General features: G+C 39.3%; 2 protein-coding genes across 2 annotated transcripts; both read left to right on the top strand.

Annotated features, from left to right (window-relative positions):
- Window positions 11,250–12,988, top strand: LOC107608476. Its single transcript, XM_016310255.2, has 3 exons — window positions 11,250–11,425; window positions 11,572–12,221; window positions 12,627–12,988. Exons 2-3 carry the CDS (start codon window positions 11,574–11,576, stop codon window positions 12,978–12,980), a joined length of 1,002 nt encoding a protein of 333 aa, XP_016165741.2. The 5' UTR covers window positions 11,250–11,425; window positions 11,572–11,573; the 3' UTR covers window positions 12,981–12,988.
- LOC107606941 (angiomotin-like) lies at window positions 13,080–14,413 on the top strand. The gene is made up of 2 exons (XM_016308940.2): window positions 13,080–13,563; window positions 13,633–14,413. The coding sequence occupies exons 1-2, from the start codon at window positions 13,095–13,097 to the stop codon at window positions 14,163–14,165; spliced, it is 1,002 nt and encodes a 333-aa protein (XP_016164426.2). The 5' UTR covers window positions 13,080–13,094; the 3' UTR covers window positions 14,166–14,413.

The following is a 21,470-nucleotide window of genomic DNA, read 5'->3' as shown; positions in this document are numbered from 1 at the left end:
GCTTTCTTTCTCTTTTCTCTTTCTCTTTTTTTTTTATATACATCCCCTTTTCTTGGGGTTTCTTTGGGAACCAAAGTGTCAATGCATACGGTTTAATCATTCAACACATGAGTATGTTCCCAAAATCCTAGAATTTTCAATTACACTACAATTACATACCTATATATCTACCCGAATTTCCTAAGTATACCCTCCTATTTGAATGATACACACCCTAACTTACCTAAGCCAATCAAGTATTCAAATTCAGGGACATTCATGGTTTTTCACTTAGGGTTGTTGATGTGCTCTATTTAAGAACAAAAGGGTTTATCAAAGGCTCAAAATTGGTTAGCAATGGTAGATACAAGTGGTTAAGGCTATTTGGGAGAAGTGACTATTGAAATGATGGCCTCAATCATGTAAATATATTCATGCACAAAGAAATGGACATATAGAATCAGACAAAGCAAGGATCACAATCATAGAGAGAGAGATATGCACACAAGAATGGAAATAATGGTTAAAAGATGTAACCATGCAATAGGCTCAAAACTTTCATGCTTGTGTTCTTAGCTCAATCACTATGTTCCAAAATACATTCTTAAAGCAAGTTTACTGCAAAAAGAAATTTTTTTGAATTTTTGGTAGGCCACCCAGAACACAGTTTCTTGGAAAGAAAGTTATTGTTTTGACCAAGTAACTCTATAGAAACTAACTATCATATAAAGGGTATTTACAAGAAAGACTAACTAGACATGCAATATAAAAAGAAAAATAAATCCATGGGTATTGAGGGGAAGAGAATGTTACCCATGGAGATCGATCAAATGACCTCCCCACACTTTAGAAATTAGCACGGTCCTCCGTGCTACGAATAATACGCAAGGGACGGTCGGGACCGGAACTTTCACTATCCCCTTCATCAGAGCTCCCATCACTTGGGTTTGAGGTGGATGTGAACATTTCGGGTTCCTCCATGCTAGGGGTAACACAACACAGAAGCTTCTTGATGTAAGTATATCGGCGGTGGTTGCGCCGCTCATATCTATCAAGCTTCCGATGAAGATCTTCTATCCTTTGATGTGTGGATCTCAGTGGTGGTGATGATGAGCTAGAAGGAAAAAGAAGCGGCGGGGCCATGTCGAGGCGTGGTTTGTTCATGGGAAGGTGTAGGTATTTCCCGCTTGGGACCACATCGCCCTTAGTCGGAACCATAATCTTCTTATCCTTGGTTTCCCAAGAAACACCCGCAGCAGCAACTAAGTCAGACACCAATGCTGAAAATGGCAAATTATCCCGGTCGTGAACTTGACTCATCGCTTGCTTGACAAGAGGTGGAATGTTCACCGGCTTCTCCGTGAAAACACACCAAACAAGCAAGGCGAGGTCCGCCGTGAGAGACGACTTGTGGGTGCTATGTAGCACATAATGAGATAGGATCTGGGCCCAAGCTCTAGCTTCCACAGTGAGGAAGCGAGCGTCAATACTTTTGGGCCTCATCCGGAGTCGACCATGGGTCCAAAATGCTTCTGGCTCAGCAATGACTCGGAGAATCGAGTCCCAATTGAATCCATACTTCTCATGCTGACGTAAGACTTCTTGGTAGCCATCTATGTCACTTGGCACTGGTAGGACATTAAGCACTTGCTGAATTGCCTCTTCTGAAATTGAGACTTGCTTGTGGCGCATGTATACCGATTGAAGAGATGGAAGATAGTAGTTGGTGTAGAATTCTTTCACCCAAGAGAGGTTGATTTTCCTTGGTTTCCGCAAAAAAAACTCCCATCCACGTTGTTCAATGCGGGGCAAAATATAAGGAGCAACCTTGTCCGGCGGAGCGAGTAGATGCTCGGGGTGATAGTTCCTTACCGCTATGGAGGGGAACATAAGTTCACAGAAGCGGTTGGGGAACCTTGAAGAATCTCTCGCCGGTTTGCCCTTGTCATTTTTATCAATAGGAGCGGTTGTCTTTCCTTTCTTAGATAGGGGTTTGACTCCTACTGAAGAACGCACTTTAGAGTTTGATTTTTGGGGTGTCCTTTTTACGGCCGGTTTTCTTGAAGCTATCTCCTTGCCTTTCTTGGTGGCCATCCTAAAAAGGGAGAGAATGAAGGAAAATATTAAACCCAAGAATCAATTTGACAAAAGACATGCAAGTGAATTGTAATTTCCATGGTAGATGTAAAAGCAAGGGTCATAACACTTGGCATGGGATGCAAGAGGAAGTAAAGCATGCAATGGCATGAGAAGAGTAGTCTCAAGCATCCATAATAAAGAGCAAGTCATGTTTAATTAATATCTAATTGGCAAGTATAAACTTAAAGCATACAAATTGGACTCAATGCATTTAAGAGAAAGCAAGTGAATGAGGAGAGAGCACCAATTTGAAAATACATGGCTAAATTGAGCCGAAATGGTATATGTGCATTTTCTCGAACACTTGGCGTGCAATAGACAAGCAATGAGCAATTATGAGATACTAACCCAATTTAAAGCTCAAAATAGAACATCAATCATCACATAAACATCACACAATGGCAAAGGTTAGAGAAAGAATGACAAAAGATCTATTAATGCAAATTAAGCTCAAATTCAACATCCATGGAGAAATAAGGAAAAAGGAAAAAGAAGCAAATAAAAGCAAGAAACATCATCATGCAAGTAAAAGAGAGACTAAATAAAGCAATAAGAGGCGTCTAACTAGAAGAAATAAGGCAAGGGAAAGTGGAAGTAAAGAAAAGGAAGGAGCAAAACCTTGATGAGTATGAAGGAACAAGGTTGAACCTTCTTTTGTGACGATGAGAGGGAAAATAAGAGAAGTGTAGTGCTACCGGAAAAGAGTGGTTGTCACCGGTCAGTGGCCGGAGACAATGGCGGTGGATTGTGGAAGAAGAAGAAGAGAAAGGAAATGATGGATGGAGTAGAGGAAGAAACTAAAGAAGAGAAAAGAAAATTTAAAGAAAGAGAAACAGGGCAGGCGTAAAGGTATTAAACTGATGCGCGCAACCAGCGCGCGCGCGCAAGGTGCGCTGGCGTGTCGGTGAGGGTGCTAGCAGATGGCGCAGGCGCGTCAGTGGCGCGCACGCGTGAGAGAGGTTGTGCCTCAGGCACAAAAGTGGCACAAAGTTGGCTCAAGTCTCTGGTTTTTTGTACCAGAGTGAGTTAGTGAGGTAGGCGCGCGGGCGCGCACCTTGTGCGGACGCGTGCTTGAGGTGTTTTGCCACTAGTGCGGACGCGCACTACGTGCGGACGCGTGGGTGTTGGCACAAGGTTGGCCCAGTTGTGGCACAACTCTCTGGTTCTTGTACCAGGGAGTTCACATATCGCCATCGGCGCGCGCACGCACCGTGCGCTAGCGCGTCGATGGTTAAATTGCCAGAGTGCGCACAGGCGGCATGTGCGCAGACGCGTGAGTGTCTGGCGCGAGTTGGGCACGAAGTGGGCATAACTCTCGGGTATTTGGCCCAAGAGTGGAGAATTGCTACCGGCGCGCGCGCGCACTGTGCGCTGGCGCGTCGGTGCCCTTTTCCAAAGAACAATTTTTTGTTTTCTTTACTCTTTCACACCCTATCTACAAGAACATTCTTCCTATCCAATAAAATCAACAAAACTAACATTCCTATGCACTCAATCAATTATCAAAAGACCACAAAATTCACAAGAATTTAAGAATACTAAGAAGATGGTATAAACAAGGAAGATCTTACCATGGTGGGGTGCCTCCCACCAAGCACTTTTCTTTAACGTCCTTAAGTTGGACGGTCCTTTTCTTAAGCTTCCTCTCTTCTTGGTGCATCCTCCAATATGTACACCTCTAGCTCCCTCGGAGGCTTGCAACCATGATACCTCTTTACTCTATGTCCATTCACCTTGAAAGTTGCTTCACTTTTGGGATCAAACAATTCCACCACTCCGTAGGGCTTTATCTCCTTCACCTTGAAAGGTCCTTCCTATCTAGAGCGGAGCTTGCCAGGCATAAATCAGAGCCTTGAATTGTAGAGGAGGACTTCATCACCTTCTTGAAAGTCCTTCTTCCGAATGTGATGGTCATGAAATGCTTTAGTCTTTTCCTTGTAGATTCGGGCATTCTCATATGACTCGTTCGTCAAACATTCAAGCTCCTCCAATTGTAGCTTTCTAGCTTCACTCGCCTTGGCTAGATCCATGCTGCACTGCTTTACCGCCCAATAGGCTCGATGCTCAATCTCCACCGGAAGGTGGCATGCCTTACCATAGACGATCCGGAAAGGGCTCATCCCTATCGGAGTCTTGTAGGCCATTCTATACGCCCATAATGCATCTCCTAACCGGAGGCTCCAATCCTTTCTTTGTGGATTGACCACTTTTTCCAAGATTCTCTTGATTTCCCGGTTGGACACTTCCGCTTGCCCATTTGTTTGCGGATGATAAGCAGTAGCAACCTTATGCGTTACTCCATAGCGCTTGAGCAATGCTTCTACCTTCCTGTTACAAAAGTGGGATCCTTGGTCGCTCACGATTGCTCGTGGCGACCCATAACGGCATACAATGTGATTCCTTATGAAAGAAACAACGGTATTGGCGTCATCAAGGCGGGTAGGTACGGCCTCTACCCACTTTGACACGTAGTCAACCGCTAACAGAATATACAGATACCCACTAGAGTTGGGAAATGGTCCCATAAAGTCAATGCCCCATACATCAAATATCTCACAGAACAACATAGGTTGCTGAGGCATTTCATCCCTTTGGGATGCGTTCCCTGACTTCTGACACTGATGGCAAGACACACATAACCGGTTAGCATCCTTGAACAAGGTTGGCCACCAGAATCCACAATCCAACACTTTTTTAGTGGTCCTTTATGGGTCAAAGTGGCCACCACATTCGAACGAATGACAAGCTTCAAGAATTGGTTGGAATTCGGATTCCGGGACACATCTTTGAATTACTTGGTCCACGCCTCTCTTCCACAAGTAAGGGTCATCCCAAATATAGTATTTGGAATAACTCCTCAACTTGTCCCTTTGGTTTTTCGAAAAGTTGGGAGGAAAGATTCTTGCAACCAAGTAGTTCGCCATTGGGGCAAACCAAGGAAAGCTAACCGACACAGCATGCAAACTATCCAATGGGAATGAGTCATTGATCGGAAGTGGATCAGTTTTTAAATTCTCAATGCGGCTTAAATGATCCGCAACTAGGTTTTGAGATCCACTCCGGTCCCTAATCTCAATGTCAAATTCTTGCAAAAGCAAGATCCAACGTATGAGTCTAGGCTTTGACTCATTCTTTTTCAATAAGTACTTTAAAGCTGCATGATCCATGTATACCACTATCTTTGAACCTAGCAAATAAGATCTGAATTTATCTAGAGCATGAACAATGGCTAAGAGTTCTTTTTCAGTAGTGATATAGTTGGATTGTGCTACATCTAGTGTCTTAGAAGAGTAAGCAATGACATAAGGGAGTTTACCATCGCGCTGTGCAAGCGCGCCACCCACAGCATAGTTTGACGCATCGCACATTATCTCAAATGGCAACGTCCAGTTGGGGCCTCGCACAATTGGTGTTCTGGTAAGAACTCTCCTTAGCTCTTCAAAAGCTTTTACACATTCACTGTCAAACTCAAAATCCACATCTTTTTGGAGTAGGCGCGACAATGGCAAAGCGATCTTGCTGAAGTCCTTGATAAAGCGCCTGTAAAATCCTGCATGTCCCAAAAACGAGCGGACCTCCCTCACGGATGACGGGTGAGGCAAAGTAGTAATAACATCGACCTTGGTCGGGTCCACAGAAATGCCTTCATGAGATACTACATGTCCTAACACTATGCTTTGTCGTACCATAAAGTGACATTTTTCAAAATTCAAGACAAGGTTAGTGTCAACACATCTAGCTAGGACCTTGGCCAAGCTCTCTAAACAACAATCGAATGAGATACCATAAACGCTGAAGTCGTCCATAAAAACTTCCAGGCAATTCTCCATTAGATCGGAGAAGACACTCGTCATGCACCGTTGAAAGGTAGCGGGTGCGTTACATAGTCCAAATGACATCCTTTTATAGGCAAAGGTGCCAAACGAACAAGTAAACGTGGTCTTCTCCTGATCTTCAGGAGCAATATGTATCTGAAAGTAGCCAGTAAATCCATCAAGAAAACAGTAGTGAGATTTACCTGCCAAGCGATCTAGCATCTGATCGATGAAGGGTAAGGGGTAATGGTCTTTTCGTGTGGCGGCGTTCAATCTTCTGTAGTCAATACATACTCGCCACGCATTTTGTACTCTTTTAGTGACCAATTCACCGTCGTCCTTCTTGACCGTTGTGATGCCCGACTTCTTGGGAACAACTTGAACCGGGCTCACCCACTCACTGTCAGAAATTGGGTATATGATATCCGCATCCAGTAATCAGGTGACCTCTTTCTTTACTACATCAAGAATGGTTGGGTTGAGCCTCCTTTGCGGTTGCCTAACCGGCTTGGCTCCATCTTGGAGAAAGATCCTATGCATGCACTTGCGGGGGTCAATTCCCACAATATCCACTAGGCTCCATCCTATTGCTTTCTTGTACTTTCTTAGAACATCTAGGAGCTTTCCCTCTTCTTCACTTGAGAGCTCACTAGCAATAATGACCGAAAACCTTTGGTTATCCTCTAAGAAAGCATACTTCAGATGAGATGGAAGGGGCTTCAGTTCACTTTTTATCTCAAGATGAGGTTCCTTTTCATCAAGCTCATGGGACTCATTCTTGACAAATTCTTCTTGTTCATCCTCTTGGTCATCCTTCTCCTCAACAACGGGGTAGCACAACTTGTCATGATCCTCTTCTTGCACTTCCGCTACCACTTCATCAATTACATCACATCGGAGCATGGAATGTTCTTCAGGAGGATGTTTCATGGCTTCCTCTAAATTGAACTTGATAGTCTTATCTCCAACCCCAAAGGAATATACACCGGTGAAGGCATCTAACTTAAATTTGGAGGTTTTGAGGAAGGGTCTACCAAGTAGAACGGAGGATGAGCTTCTATTTTCTGGTGGAGGCATTTCAAGGATGTAAAAATCGACCGGAAAAACCAAATCCTTAATTGCCACAAGTACATCTTCCGCTATCCCCATCACTGTGATCACACTTTTATCGACTAAGGCAAACCTCGCCGCCGACTTCTTCAATGGAGCTAAATTCAACCGCACGTAGATAGAAAGCGGCATGATGCTAACACAGGCTCCCAAGTCACACATACAATCATGAAAAGTGTATCCACCAATACAACAAGACACTAAGCATGGCCCAGGGTCATCACATTTTCTTGGAATAGGTTCCATCAAGGAAGAAATTGAACTACCCAAGGATAATGTCTCCAATTCTCCTATCCTATCCTTGTGTGTAGACAAGTCTTTCAAAAATTTTGCATACTTTAGAATTTGTTGAATAGCATCAAGGAGTGGTATAGTTACCTCAACCTTTTTGAACACTTGAAGCATGTTCAAATCAAATTCCGATGTCTTCTTTGCTTTCTTCACCATGGAAGGAAATGGAATAGGAATTGACTCATCCACTATGGCTTTTCTCTTGGGTTCCTTGAGGTTTACTCCTTCTTTCTCATGCCTTTTATCTACCACCTCTTCTTCATGTGGAGCTTCAACGACTACCTCTTCCTCATGAATTTCTCCCATGACCTTTGGAGGTATCTCCTCTAACGTAGTCCCAGACCTTAGGGTGATGGCGTTGAGACCGCTCTTTGGGTTTGGTTGGGATTGGGATGGAAGGTTAGAAGAACTTGAGGGTTGGTTGGTGTTATTATTGAGGTTTGGTAGCTGGGTTGACATGTTCATCTTTGAAAGCATGTTAGTGAGGTTTGCCAATTGAGCATTCAAGGCCTCAAATTGAGCCTTGTTGCTCTCATCTCATTTTTCCATAGCGGCTCTAAGCTCATCAACTTGATTGTTGGAAGATGAAGGAGTTTGGTTTTGATTTTGTTGTCTATGGTGTGGTGCTTGGTACCTGGTGTAGTTGTTTTGGTTTTGGTTGGAGTGGCTTTGGTTGGCTTGGTAGTTGATGTTGTTGTGGTGGTATTGGAATGAAGATTGGTTGTTGTTGTGATAAGAAGAAGAGTTGTTCCACCTTTGGTTTTGATTGCTTCCTTGTGCATTATCTCTCCACCCTTGATATTGATTACCACCTTGATGGTAATTGTTTTGACCTTGAGAAGGTTAGGGTGGACGGTTGTTGTAATTCACATTGGCTACCACAAGAGCATGTTCCTCTTGGATTTGATGGCATTGGTCGGTGTAATGTGTGGTGCTAGAGCACAAACCACAAATTCTAGGAGGGCCTTCAAGTTGAGCAACTGGAGGTGGGGCTTGAACGGCTTGGATGGAGTAGTATTCCTTTTGATCCTTTTGTATTTGTGTAAGGATGGTGGTCATATCCCCAAGTGCCTTGGTTAGAATTGATTCGGAAAGGGATGGTTCTACCACACCCTTAAGGGGATTACTCCTCACTCTTGTGTGTTGTGTAGATTCGGCAACGTCCTTTATCAAATTCCAAGCTTCTCTCTCCGTCTTGTTTTTCGAAAGGGAACCACCACTAGAAGCGGTGAGCAATCTTCTATCTTCCGCACAAAGACCTCCAGTGAAGTAGCTAATGAGCAAGTGAGTGGTCATTCCGTGGTGTGGACATGACTCCAATAGCCTCTTGAACCGAGACCAATACTCTTACAAACACTCTTGGTCTCTTTGCATTATGCCCGAAATCTCCTTCCAGATGTAGTCGGTCTTCTCCGGTGGGAAGAACTTATCAAGAAACTCTCTCCTCAAGAAATCTCAATTAGTCACAATCTCATCCGGTAGCGAATAGAACCATGTTTTTGCTTGCGCTTCAAGAGAGAAAGGGAAGGCAAAAACCATGATAGCTACCTCATCGGCTCCATGTCTTCGAGCCGTAGAACAAGCAACTTGAAAATCCTTCAAATGTCGGATGGGGTCTTGACCCGGCAGCCCATGATACTTAGGAAGTAAATTTATCAAGCTACTCTTCAACTCAAAGTTCGGATCAAGGTTAGGATACCTTGCTTGTAACGGTTGAAGTATGATATCCAGAGCTCCTTGCTCATGCAAAGTGATCCGGCGTGGCTCCACCATGTGTGGCTCACCTATAGGATGCAAAGATGTATTAGTAGTGCCAACAGAAGAAGTAACAGAATCCAAGTCACTCTCAGTAACGCCTAGTGATTCGGTGTTTTCCACAAGAGAGGCCGAAGTACTAGGTGTATAGTCCAACCGCCGTCTAGCTTGCCGAGTGTGTAACAAAGTTTTTTCGATCTCGGGATCAAAATTGGCTAAGCTAGAATTCGGTTGAGACCGAGTCATCAAACTTGAAAGTCATAGCACAAATGTAAAAGAAATCTAAACTATAGCTAAGTATCGAAAGAAGTAAAATATCTATAATATTCACATATTCACATAACCAATATCAAGGCATACGTTGCAACCATTCCCCAGCAACGGCGCCAAAAATTTGACACGATCCCAAGGGTGTATTGGTAAAGATTCTCTTTAATAAAACCGCGTTGCAAGTATAGCTCTACCAACAACAATCCTCGGGGGTCAAATTTAGAAGAGGAATTTGGTTGTCACAAGTTCAACCCCAATAGAAATAACCGAAGTATTCAAACCTCGGGTCGTCTCACAAGGAATGGGCAAATATGTGCTTCGACATTAGTTAGAAATCCGGGGTTGTGAGTTATGAGCATGAAAATAAATGGGAATCTTAACAAGCAAGTAATCTTAAAATGCAACGACTAATTCAATTAACTAAGCAAAACATGAGTGCTTTCAATGAATAAACAACATTCCACTTAATTCTATTATAACCCAAAAAAGAAACTACAACTAAAGCAATTGGTTGAGAAAGTTGATTTTCAAATATGAATAATAAAAGCAACTCTTGGCCAGGCTTGGGAATTAGGGTCACCATCCTTGTCTAACAACTATATCTTGACAATTATAAGGAACCAAGCTCATTAAGTCTACTCTCAAAGTCTTAAGTACGTGATATCTACCCCTAGACTTGAAGTACGTCAAATGGCCCTGATCACATCAACCCATAAGTCCCAACCTACCTACTAATTAGATTAGTAGTGGGTTGGCGTCAATGAGTATCAAATTGACCACCTAGGACTCCCAAATCATCAAATCTATTAGACCCAATGACTCAAGTTTACCCAATTTCCTTGACCTAGGCCAAGAGTGAAAAAGACTACTCCATAATCAAAGTAAACAATTCATCAAATACTTGGTAAGCATTAACAAAAGACATGTTCAAAATGGCAATTAAATTGAATTCTACAAGTACCCACTAACAATTATCAACATATGATCATCCAAACAACAAAGCTAAACATAGAAATCATCAATGTAACATCAACAAGTCAAGATTCACAACATTCATGAAATGGGTATAAAATGATAATTGACAAGAATTCATAAACTATCATAAGATATAAGCAAATTGTAACAAGGAATTCAAATTGAACAATTAAAACTAGTAATTAACAAGATCCAAGTCACAAATCAACAAGGGAAGATCAAATTAAAACTAGATCTAGAGAGGAACAAGGGTTTCTCCCTCTAGAATAACAAAAGAACCAAAAACTAGCTAAAAATTATGTCCTAGTGTAAAAATGAGTGATCTCTCTTTCCCCCCAGCATCCTTGGGTATTTTTCCATGCAGAAACAGCTTGAAATTGGGCCTAATGAGCCTCAAAAATCTCCATGCACGATTTCCTTTAATAAGGTCACGTGCAGCTTTCCACGCGTGCGTGCCATGCGTGCGTGCGTGCATAGATATAAATTTCCTGATCTGCGCGGAAGCGTCCCTCCTTGCGCGCCGCTTCCAGCCAATCCCTTCCACGCGTGCGCGTGGAGTGCGCAAGCGCGCCGATGCTGCTTTTCCCAAGATCTCAATTCCTCATGTTCCCCCCTTTTTGTACATGCTTTATCCCTCTCTTCTAAGTCATTCCTATCCTATAATTTCTGAAATTACTCAACAAATACATCACGGCATCGAATGGCAATAGAAGAGGATTAAAATATGGCAATTTTAAGGCAAAATAAGCATGTTTTCCATCATGGAGCAATATTGGGAAGTGAACACAAAACCATGCATTTCTTGTGAATAAGTGCGAGAAATGTTGATAAAATCCCCCAAAATAAGCACAAGATAAACCACAAAATCGGGGTTTATCACTCTTTCACTCATATTTTTCTGAAATACCATTTTACCCTCCCAGACTTAAAAACTGTTCGGTCTCTTCTCCCAAACTTAGAGAAGAAATCCGTTCACATTCATTGCTTCCCAACTCCCTCAGCTGCAGAGATCAACTCCACCAGAATATTGCTGGAGGGTTTAGCGTCTCCGGTATCATTGCCGTCGTCGTAGGCGTTGCTTCTACCTCTAGGTAAGACAACGCTCAACGTTTTACTCGTTGAAGAGTTTTTGTTCTTTTCTCCTGGGAAAGTTTGTCATTCTGTTTATTAGAGCTTCCTTTTGTTTCTGAAACTGTTTTAAGAGGGATTTATAGCATTATTTTTTTTTGGTATGCAGTTATGGGTGATTTAGATTTCAGTATCGAAATCCATCATGGTGGCAAATTTTTTGACAGTGGACAACGATTAGAGTATTTAGGAGGAATGGTTGTGGAGGATTTATATTTTGAGGTTGATGAATGGTCATTGCAAGAGATTGTCAGTCAGCTAAAGCAACTAGGGTATAAGGGTTTCGCTAGGGTCTGGTACAAGGAACCTGGGATGGATTTGAAGTCAGGTCTTAGAGAGTTGAAGTCCGATGGGGATGCGATGAGAATGGCTAGGTCACTGGTGTCAAATTCCAGCAAACATTGCGAGGTATATGTTGTCGATGGAGCCAGAGAAAGTAAGGGGATTAAGATCACTTCAACTGATGCTGATTATGTGCCAGAGGAAGGTGAAGACAGTGCTGATGATGATGGGTTGCCAGAGAAAAGCTTCTTGGTGGGTTGTAGACCTATTATTGGCATGGATAGATGTCACTTGAAGGGCGACCATGGACAGCAGCTGCTAGTTGCTGTTGGCAGAGATCCAAATGATAATTACTTTTCGATAGCCGTAGCTGCAGTAGAGGCAGATACTAAGGATAGTTGGGGGTGGTTCTTGGAGATGCTGTTAAATGACATTGGAGAATCAAAAAAGTGGGTTTTTATGAGTGACCAACAAAAGGTATCACTTTAATTTTTTGCAACTAATTTGATTTGAATATAAATCTGCTATGTATATGATGACATATGCAACTAATATGAGTTTGTGAATATAAGTCTCCTATGTTTATGATGATATATGCAACTGGAGGCTTGTGAATATTAATCCGATATGTATATGATCATATATGCACTTGATAAGTTTGTAGATATAAATCTGAAATTTATATCATCATATATGCAATGCCTAAGCTTGTGAACATAAATTTGCTATGTTAGTGATGCTATGTTTAGATGCAATGGCTAAGCTTTTGAACATTAATCTTCAAAATTTGATATGTTAGTGAACATTTACCTGACTATGTTTAGATGCTATATTAATCTGTTACATGGGTATATTGTGTTCTGGACTGAATCAATAAAACAGGGGCTGATGCAAATCTTTCAAGAGGCATTGCCAACAATGGAGCATAGGCTTTGTTTGAGGCATTTATATGCTAACTGTAAAAAAGCATATGGGGGTGGTACTGTACTAAGGGACCTAATTCTGTCTATTGCCAAAGCTACCTATGTGGAAGAATGGGAAAGAAGGATGAATCAACTAAAGGAGGTCAACAGAGACTGTTATGACAAGTTGTTTGCTTTGGATCCAAAATTGTGGACAAAGAGTCACTTTATATTTCTGGCCAAGAGTGACATGCTGATGAACAACATCTCGAAGGCATTCAATGGAAGAATCCTAGAGACAAGAGACAAGCCAATTCTGACTATGTTTGAATGAATTAGGTGCTATTTGATGACAAGGTTTGCAGAGAAAAAGAAGAAGGAAGAGAGGTATGAGGGCACACTTTTTCCAAAACCCAAGAAACGGTTAGATATCATCGCGGTTAGAGCTATGGAGTGGCAAGCTAAATGGGCAGGAGACCTGAAATTTGAAGTCCACCATAAGAATAGGATGATCATGGAAAGGTTTGTGGCCGATTTGATGGCTGGAAGGTGTAGTTGTAGGTTCTGGGGTTTGTGTGGTATGCCGTGTCCCCATGCTTGCTATGCTATCTTTGAGAAGGGTGACAACCCGGAAGATTATTGTAGTAACTATTACAGCAAGGCAGCATACCTTGCTACATATGGGCAGTCAATATCACCAATCAATGGAGAAAATATGTGGCCAAAGATACAATGCGATACCATCATCCCTCCAATTTTCAGAGTTAAACCAGGAAGGCCAAGGATGGTTAGGATAAGGAACCCGATGAAAACAGAACACAAAAAAAAATATAGAAGAACTGGAACTTCTGTTACCTACAGTAATTGTGGCCAATACGGACACAATAGGAGACTCTGTCCAAACCCTATAGTGACAGGTATTGTTTGCCAAGTTATTTTGTTCATATTGTTGAGGAACTATTATTAACTGCTATTTCATTTTGTAGCTCCTGAAGGCACACAAGGATCTGATGCTGCAATTGGAACTGGAGGAGTTGACTCTGCTGCTAATGAACCTGCTGCTGCTGTTGAAGCAAATGGATCTGCAGCTGCTGCAACTGCTAGATCCAGGATGGTTAAAGGGAGAGGCAGAGGAAGAGCAGCAGTAGGAATGGCCAGAAGAAGGGGTAGAGGGAGGGCTGCACCCATGACTGCACCAGCATCAAGGCCTTTAAACACCCTTGCACCCACATCCCAGCCACCACACACCCCTGCACCCCCATCCCAGCCACCACACACCCCTGTCCCACCCTCACAGCCTACAAATACCCCTGCACCACCATCACTGCCTACCACCTTACCCACACCAGCATCACTGTCCACCACTTTGCCTACACCTGCATCACTGCCCACTGCACCAGCATCTCAACCTTTGCCCAAGACCAAAATCTTTGGTGTGAGAAGAAGTGGAAGACTCAAGATTGGAGTTAGGAAGGCAACAAATCAGCCACCTGAACATGTTGACCTTACACTTGATTGAGGCTGAAGAGAGTTTAGGGTTTCTTTTTTATATCTGTTGTGTTATGTAGGATTTGTGTTCACCTGTGACTCTGGTTTCTTTATGGTTTGGACCACTGTTATTATGTGTTGTGGACCACTTTTGTTATGTGGGTAGAAAACTGTTATGAGTGGGTGTCACATTTATTTTGTGGCTATCTAGGTGTCCTACATTATATAATGTAAAAAATAATGGTATCTATTATAATTCAATGCATCTTTTGTTTTACCTATTTTTTTCTCAGTATCATACTTGTATGCATATTAAATAGCAACGGAACAACTTTCATTTACAAAAATTAAACATTTCATATAACTTCATTGCACCCAACATAAACAGTACACTATTGTCTTATATAGACTATTACATTATCATAACAGCCATGCTTTCTACATCTTTACATATAACACTGCAACAATCAAAACACCTAATATCAAGCCCAGCATAATTAGCATCTTGCATTGATTTTTCATACTATCTTCCATCTTAGCAAATTGCTCCTCCACTGAACTCAGCTCAGCACATAACCTTCCTACCCAGACATCTACTTCTCCAACCTCTGCAATTAATCTCTCTAGATCCACATTTAATCTGTCTATCTTCCTTTCTTGTACCTCCAATTCTCTAACCCTTCCAAGTACTTGCTATGAACTGTTCACTCCATCTTCTCCAGATATCTTTTTTTTCTTTCCCATCAACCCACTCAAAAAACTTGTATCTCCTATTAGGGCAAGAAATGAATCTTCTGTTTAGATTTTTTGATGTATTTGAACTACGAAGAATCAGAGTGTCTCCACAAAAGCACCGAACCCTCCTTTCCTTTTGCTTCAACCATCCGCTCTTCTCATCTTCTTCATCATCAATCCACTCGAAGAACTTGCATTTTGGCATTCTCCCACAACCAACATACCTTCTTCCATGGCTTGCTACTGCCGAAGAAGACATCACAGCAACTGCCTCACCACAAAAATAAAGATGTCTCTTCTTGATGAGGGTTCTAGAACTACAGACTCCTGAAGATAACTGACTCTGATCTATGAGTATTGACATAGTAAGGGTAAGGGTTGCAAACAGAGGAGCAGAAGTTTGAGGAAGAGGCAAAAAGAAGAGACTTAGAACTCAGAACCCTACTGAGTCTCCTTCATTTGTAAGGGATAAGTGAGGGTTATAATGGTCAAATCACTCATTCTTAACGTTTTTTGTAACATTTACCGTCACTAGGGACCTAATTGAAAAAAAATAGGTGCAGGGACCCAATTGAAAGAAAAAAGTGTAGGGACCTAATTGAAAATTTTGCGAAACTATAGGGAACAGAATAATTAAACCTATTTATTATTAAAAATTTAAAATAATAAAAATAATATTTTATGTTACTAAAATTCTAATTAACCAATTCTTGATCGAATTATTTGTAGGTCTGATTTGAAATATAAACCGAATTGGCTAAACATTAGGATTTAGTGTTCAAATCTTTTTCAATTTTTTTTGGGAATTAATTTTTAAAGAATTAGTTTACTATGTTTTCGGCCAAACCAGTCAATTCAGTTTGGTTTTAATAACTATACTATTATAAATAGATATATAGTTTTAATAAGAGTTAAGTATTGTTTTCCTCTTCAAAATTTATAGCTAAAACTAAAATCATCTCTAATATTTATCACCATCACCATTCACCCTTCACAATTACTACCAAAACAAAAATTGAATCTCACATACAAATTAAAGATCCACAAAACAAAGAGATTTCATTTATGAGAAGCTTCTTCACGAGCTTGATCTAGAGGCAGTTATTGCTGCCATTGGAGGAGCCGCTACAAATGGTGACAACACTGCGGATAATGCGGTGGAGGAGTAAGACGTCGACGACAAAGGTGATGTGATGTTCGTTCTGGCTGGAGATGCAACAGTGTCAAAGAGGGCTTCACGGCAGATTGAAAGCACTTCTAAAAAAGGTACGCCACGTCATTCTTTCCTCTCCTCTCAATCCCGTATGGTACACCACACTATTCTCTATCCTCACAAAAAGGTCCCCCTCCGCCAAGAAGAAGGTTATGAGATTGAGAAGTTTCTTTTTTTTTTATTTTTTTTAGATTTATGTATTCTTTTAATTAGGATTTGCAAATTGTGGCTTTGTGTTAGGTGGTGAAGTTTAGGTGAAAAGAATTGAGGATAGTTGGTGGGGTGATGATGGTGGTGATAATAAAAAGAAAAAATTGTGTATAGTGGTGATGATATTGATTCTACTACATAAATGATTTTTACTAACATTTAAAAAATATTACTAAATCATATTACAATGTTAGCTATGTATATTAGTAACATTTTAATAAATGTTAAATATACCCTATGTTACTAAAAAGTTTTACTAATATTTTTCTAAAGATTTAATAACATTTAGTAAAAATATTACAATAGATGTTCTATAGTAATATTATGAGAAATGTTACAATAAATATTTTTTAATAACACTTAAAGAAATGTTACAATAGATATATTTTGTAACACTTAGAAAAATGTTACCATAGATATTTTTTGTAACACTTAAAAAATGTTACAATAGATATTTTATGTATCACTTAGAAAAATGTTACCAAAGATATTTTTTGTAACACTTCAAAAAATGTTACCATAGATATTTTTTGTAACACTTAAAAAATGTTACAAAAGATCTTTAGTAATATTTTTTTTAGTTATATTATACTATTTTTTATTTTTTATTTTATATTATACATAATATAAATATACTAAAATTAATTATTACAACATGAAATATTTCATTAAATTCACAAATTCACAAAATAAAATTTTTATAGCCTCTTTTATTGATCAATAATCATTGTACAAATTTGCTTTGTGATGCAAATAAAATACTTATAGCACTTAAACTCTATAAACTTCCATATAAAAAAAGAAAAGAAAAAATGATACTATGTACATAAAAAACTTAGTCCTTATACTAATCCTAAAAAAATGTATTTATCTACTTGACTAGCTCATCGCTGTGACGACTTATTACCATTCCCTTAAACCAGTCAACCAAGTTCATCTGATGCACATCAAACAAAAAAGCAATAAAAACTCATTCAAAATCCTATCAAAGCTCACTTTTTAGATAACGATAACACCAAAACCCACAAAATGCCAATATATATACTCATACTTAAAATTCTCCAATCATCTACTTCTGTATCATCTATAGGTGGAGGTTCGCCTGGTAGGGCTTCCCATCTCTGAAGATAAAGATGAAAAGCAAGTTAAAGCTGCACTAGTAAAAAATCATGAAGTGCAAACCAAATAAAATGTAAATTGATGTGGGACTAGACAGTTAGTAAAGTTCAGATGTATAAGTAGCTAGATAGACATGCTGACCGCAAAATTTTATCAACATGTTCCACTCTGTGAGAAACAAAAACATCCTCTACAGTTATTTATAGAAAATCACAGCAGATTTTATTAAGTCATGTAAGAATTCTCTATAGAATTGTAAGAATTCTCTATAGAATTGAGAGGATCAAGTATTTAAGTGGAGATTGAACACTGAATTTTACCAGTAACTTATTGTAGCAATTTCAACTTCAGTGAAGACCAGAGAGTAGAATAACTAGCGGCTTATGTATATATTCAAGTGGAGAATGACGCAAGAAATGGAAATGGGACCTTTCTTATTACTCAAACAGTCACACATGTCTAGCTTCCAAATATATATACTAGCAAATAAACTCCTATGTTTGTTTCTTTGATCAATGACAGTAAAGAAGGAGATAGAAAACTACAAGAAAGGTAACATAAGACAAACTAGTAGTGAATTGACAATTATAAAAATACATTATGATGGCAAAGTCCATAACAGTCTAAAATTGTGGATCACTCACTGAGCTTTCAAATGAGCTTCCATCTCCTCTATACAAGTGTAATAAGTGTAATAAGCATCAGGAACCTTTATATTTAGCAGTTGGCTTGAGACAGCTGGGTAAGACATAGCTGAAAGGAGAATCCCAAAGTTCCTCATGGTACTGGTACTTGCTTGACTCCTGCAACTGTAGCAAACAATGAAAAGAATAAAAACACATGCTAAAGCTTGAACTGTTAATCATCATAGCTAGAACGAACAAGACATCCTTACATCACGCATCAGAAAAAATGAACCGTCAATCTTAAGGCATTTTGAACTCAAAACAGTTATAGTAAAAAAACTTTCAAGTTAGATTTTGAAAATAAACATATAGTATGATGATAATGCCGCGGTTGTCATTAATCAAGAGGAAAATCCAAAAGAAACTCGAATTTTTGGCGCAATCACTCGAGAATTGAGACAGTTAAATTTCACTAAAATAGTTTCATTAGCACCTGAGGTATTATAAGAAAAAATATTTTATTATTTAATAAAAATAAAATAGATAAATTAATAAATTATGTTTTACACATATATCTAATTACATGCAGCAATTTTCTTAAATTAAGCTGTTAGTTACTAATCATACTGTCAACTAGCAAGCGAAAAACTTCTAGTCTTAATCTAAAATCTAAATGACTATCACATATAAAAATCAAGTATTGAATGCCACAGCTACTTAAATTCCATATGGCAGAGTAGAATTGAAATCTAGATTTGATCAAATCTTGAGTAATGGGATTCACAAACAAATATCAAATCCAAGGGATCCATATCAAAATCGTTTACTCTGCAAGTCATACCTTAGTTAGACCATATGGATTCATTGTTGATTGAGGGAACTCTTCTGTACATGAAACCTCCTTTGGCCAACCATATACGGTGGCCGAAGATAAGAACACAAGCTGGAATCATTCAAATAAATAACAAATAAGTTAAATAAGCATAATTATAACTATGTATAATCATTTTAGAGGGGAAAAAACTAGCAGCACAGAAGAAAAAAGCAACAGAAAAGTCACACGAGTGTTTGATAATGTTCTCAAAAATATTCCTCCACAGATGTCGGAATTTAAGTACTTAACTGAAATTTGAATATTATATAAGCAATGTACCAAGTAGATGAAGACTGTCAAGCAGGATCATTCCGGCAAAACGAGGCTGGATTTTTCGGCACCATATCCCCAGCAAAACCTAAAAATAAAGGGAATTGAGAGTATGAAAAATGCCCGGGAGAAGTTAATTTCTAATCTCTCAACATGTGAAAGGGAAGTTCTTTGAAGAGACCATATTCTTTACACTAATAATGTGTGGATAATAAAAAGGTCTAGTGTGAATGTGTGACTTGATATATAAAATTTCTAATCAACCAATGTATCAAGGGGAAAAAATAGTACGGAATAATAGTAAAACGAAAAAAATCATTAAAATGTATATGGAAGAATAAGATCACTGCACCTTGCTTTAGTGTAAATGGAAGCTGGAGATAATCAAATGCTTCAAGTATTAGCTCCACATTCTCTAGTAGTACCACTTCTAAATGACAACAAATATTCAACTTTAAAATCAATCCACAAACAACCTTCAATTAAACATACATACAGTAATCAATTGGTTTTACTGTCCTTTAACTGCTAATGCACTATTCTGGTTTCGAAGTGAAATGATGAAGTCGATAACTAAAATTTGTCTGAATTCCATAGTGCTAAACATAGGGAATTTAAGTTCCTAAAAATCAACTGTAGTAATGGAAAATAAGTGATGAGTGATAGAAACTGATTCCTCCTTTTCTTCTGTACTCCTCCAAGGCTGCATCAAGCTTTTTAGCCTTGCAAAATATAACGATGAGTGCTTCAGTGATCATTTTATCCTCTCAAGTATTCAATAAGTTCACATGCTTCTGAATATCTAGCAGATGAGCTATATGAACCCAAAATAGATATAAAAAAAATCTCATGATCTAATTCATTGCTATTGCTAATAGAAACTTTCAACATTTTAGCAGCATGATCACAAGACAAATAAAAAACTACAATGATAATAATCAGCTAAAAATACACACACTACAAAAGACACCAAATAAAAATACAGTAATAAAGGAAACAGCATTTCAAATTCCCTTTATTTCCTAACTATAACAAAAAATGGCTAAAAATTCTCTTTTTCTTGTAAGAAAAATATTAAAGCAACACATATAATTTAAGAAACTTTTTCTTTTTCTTTTTTGTTTTTGTATTACAGAACTCACAGTTTACAGCAACGAAAATCTAAAGTACAAAGCCATAACCACGAAGATGATGTTACCGTACTTGACGCCGTCAAACCTAACACTGCTGTTACCGTCGTCAGCGCTGTCATCGGCGGCATCACTGGGCGAATTCGCAGGCGCTGATTCCTCATCTGCCGGCGCGTCGGCTGCCTTCTGCTTCTTCTTCTTTCCCTCTTTCTTCGGGGATGCAAGAGTGTCTGCGGCGGCTGGCTCCGGTGCAGGCGCAGGCGAAGGAGACGGAGCCAGGGCCTTGAAAAGCTCCCTGAAAAGCAGAACCTTATCAACGGTGTAGATCACGAGCGGGTCTTGTCAATGAGCGTGCAGTGATCTTGGCAGTAACAATCTTGGTCTTGAACGTGACTTGATCACCGTCATTCTGCACGGTGAAGTCGAACTTGCTGGCTCCATCCAGGATCAAGATCGAGCGAGAGCGAGAGCCAGATCAAGAATCGAGAATCGAGCGAGAGCGAGATCGAGAATCAAGCGAGAGTGAGAGCGAGATCGAGATCGAGCAAGAGCGAGATTGGGATTGAAATCCAGCGAGATCAAAGCAAACACGCGAAGGAATAAGTGATTAGATCGCAGTGTGAGTACAATTTGGATGTGAGGAGTGAGAGATTTTGATTTTGTGACCAAGAAGGTTTGCTTGTTCCTGTAGATGTGAATAAATAATTAGGAATAGGTAATATTTTTTAAAAAAAATAAATGTATTTAGTAACATTTTAGCATAAATGTTACTTAAGATGTAATTTTGTTATAATTACTAACATTTTAATAAATGTTAAGAGGTAAATATTATTAAATGTCTATAATGTAGTAGTGGATGATCGAAATGAACAAATGATGCACATCATAGGGTGGTTAATGGGGAGAAAGAGAAAGAGAGAGATGGATGAGAGATGAACAGATAATAATAGGGTGGTTAATAGAGAGAGAAAGAGAGAAAAAGAATATTTGTTGTGGTGATGAAGATGTTGAGTGAGGTTCTGATTCTACCAATGGAGAAAAAACAAGAAAAGAGAGTGAATAGCGTGTTGAGTAGAAGATGATATTTTATTAGAGGTAAATTCTTTCTAGAATTAATATTTTGTATAAAAATGATAATTTTAAAATAATTTTTAATCTT

This window comes from Arachis ipaensis, chromosome B07 (genome assembly GCF_000816755.2).
Source record: "Arachis ipaensis cultivar K30076 chromosome B07, Araip1.1, whole genome shotgun sequence".
NCBI lineage: Eukaryota > Viridiplantae > Streptophyta > Magnoliopsida > Fabales > Fabaceae > Arachis > Arachis ipaensis.
Note: the sequence above shows the minus strand (reverse complement) of the source record. Positions and strands in the feature narration are given on the sequence as shown.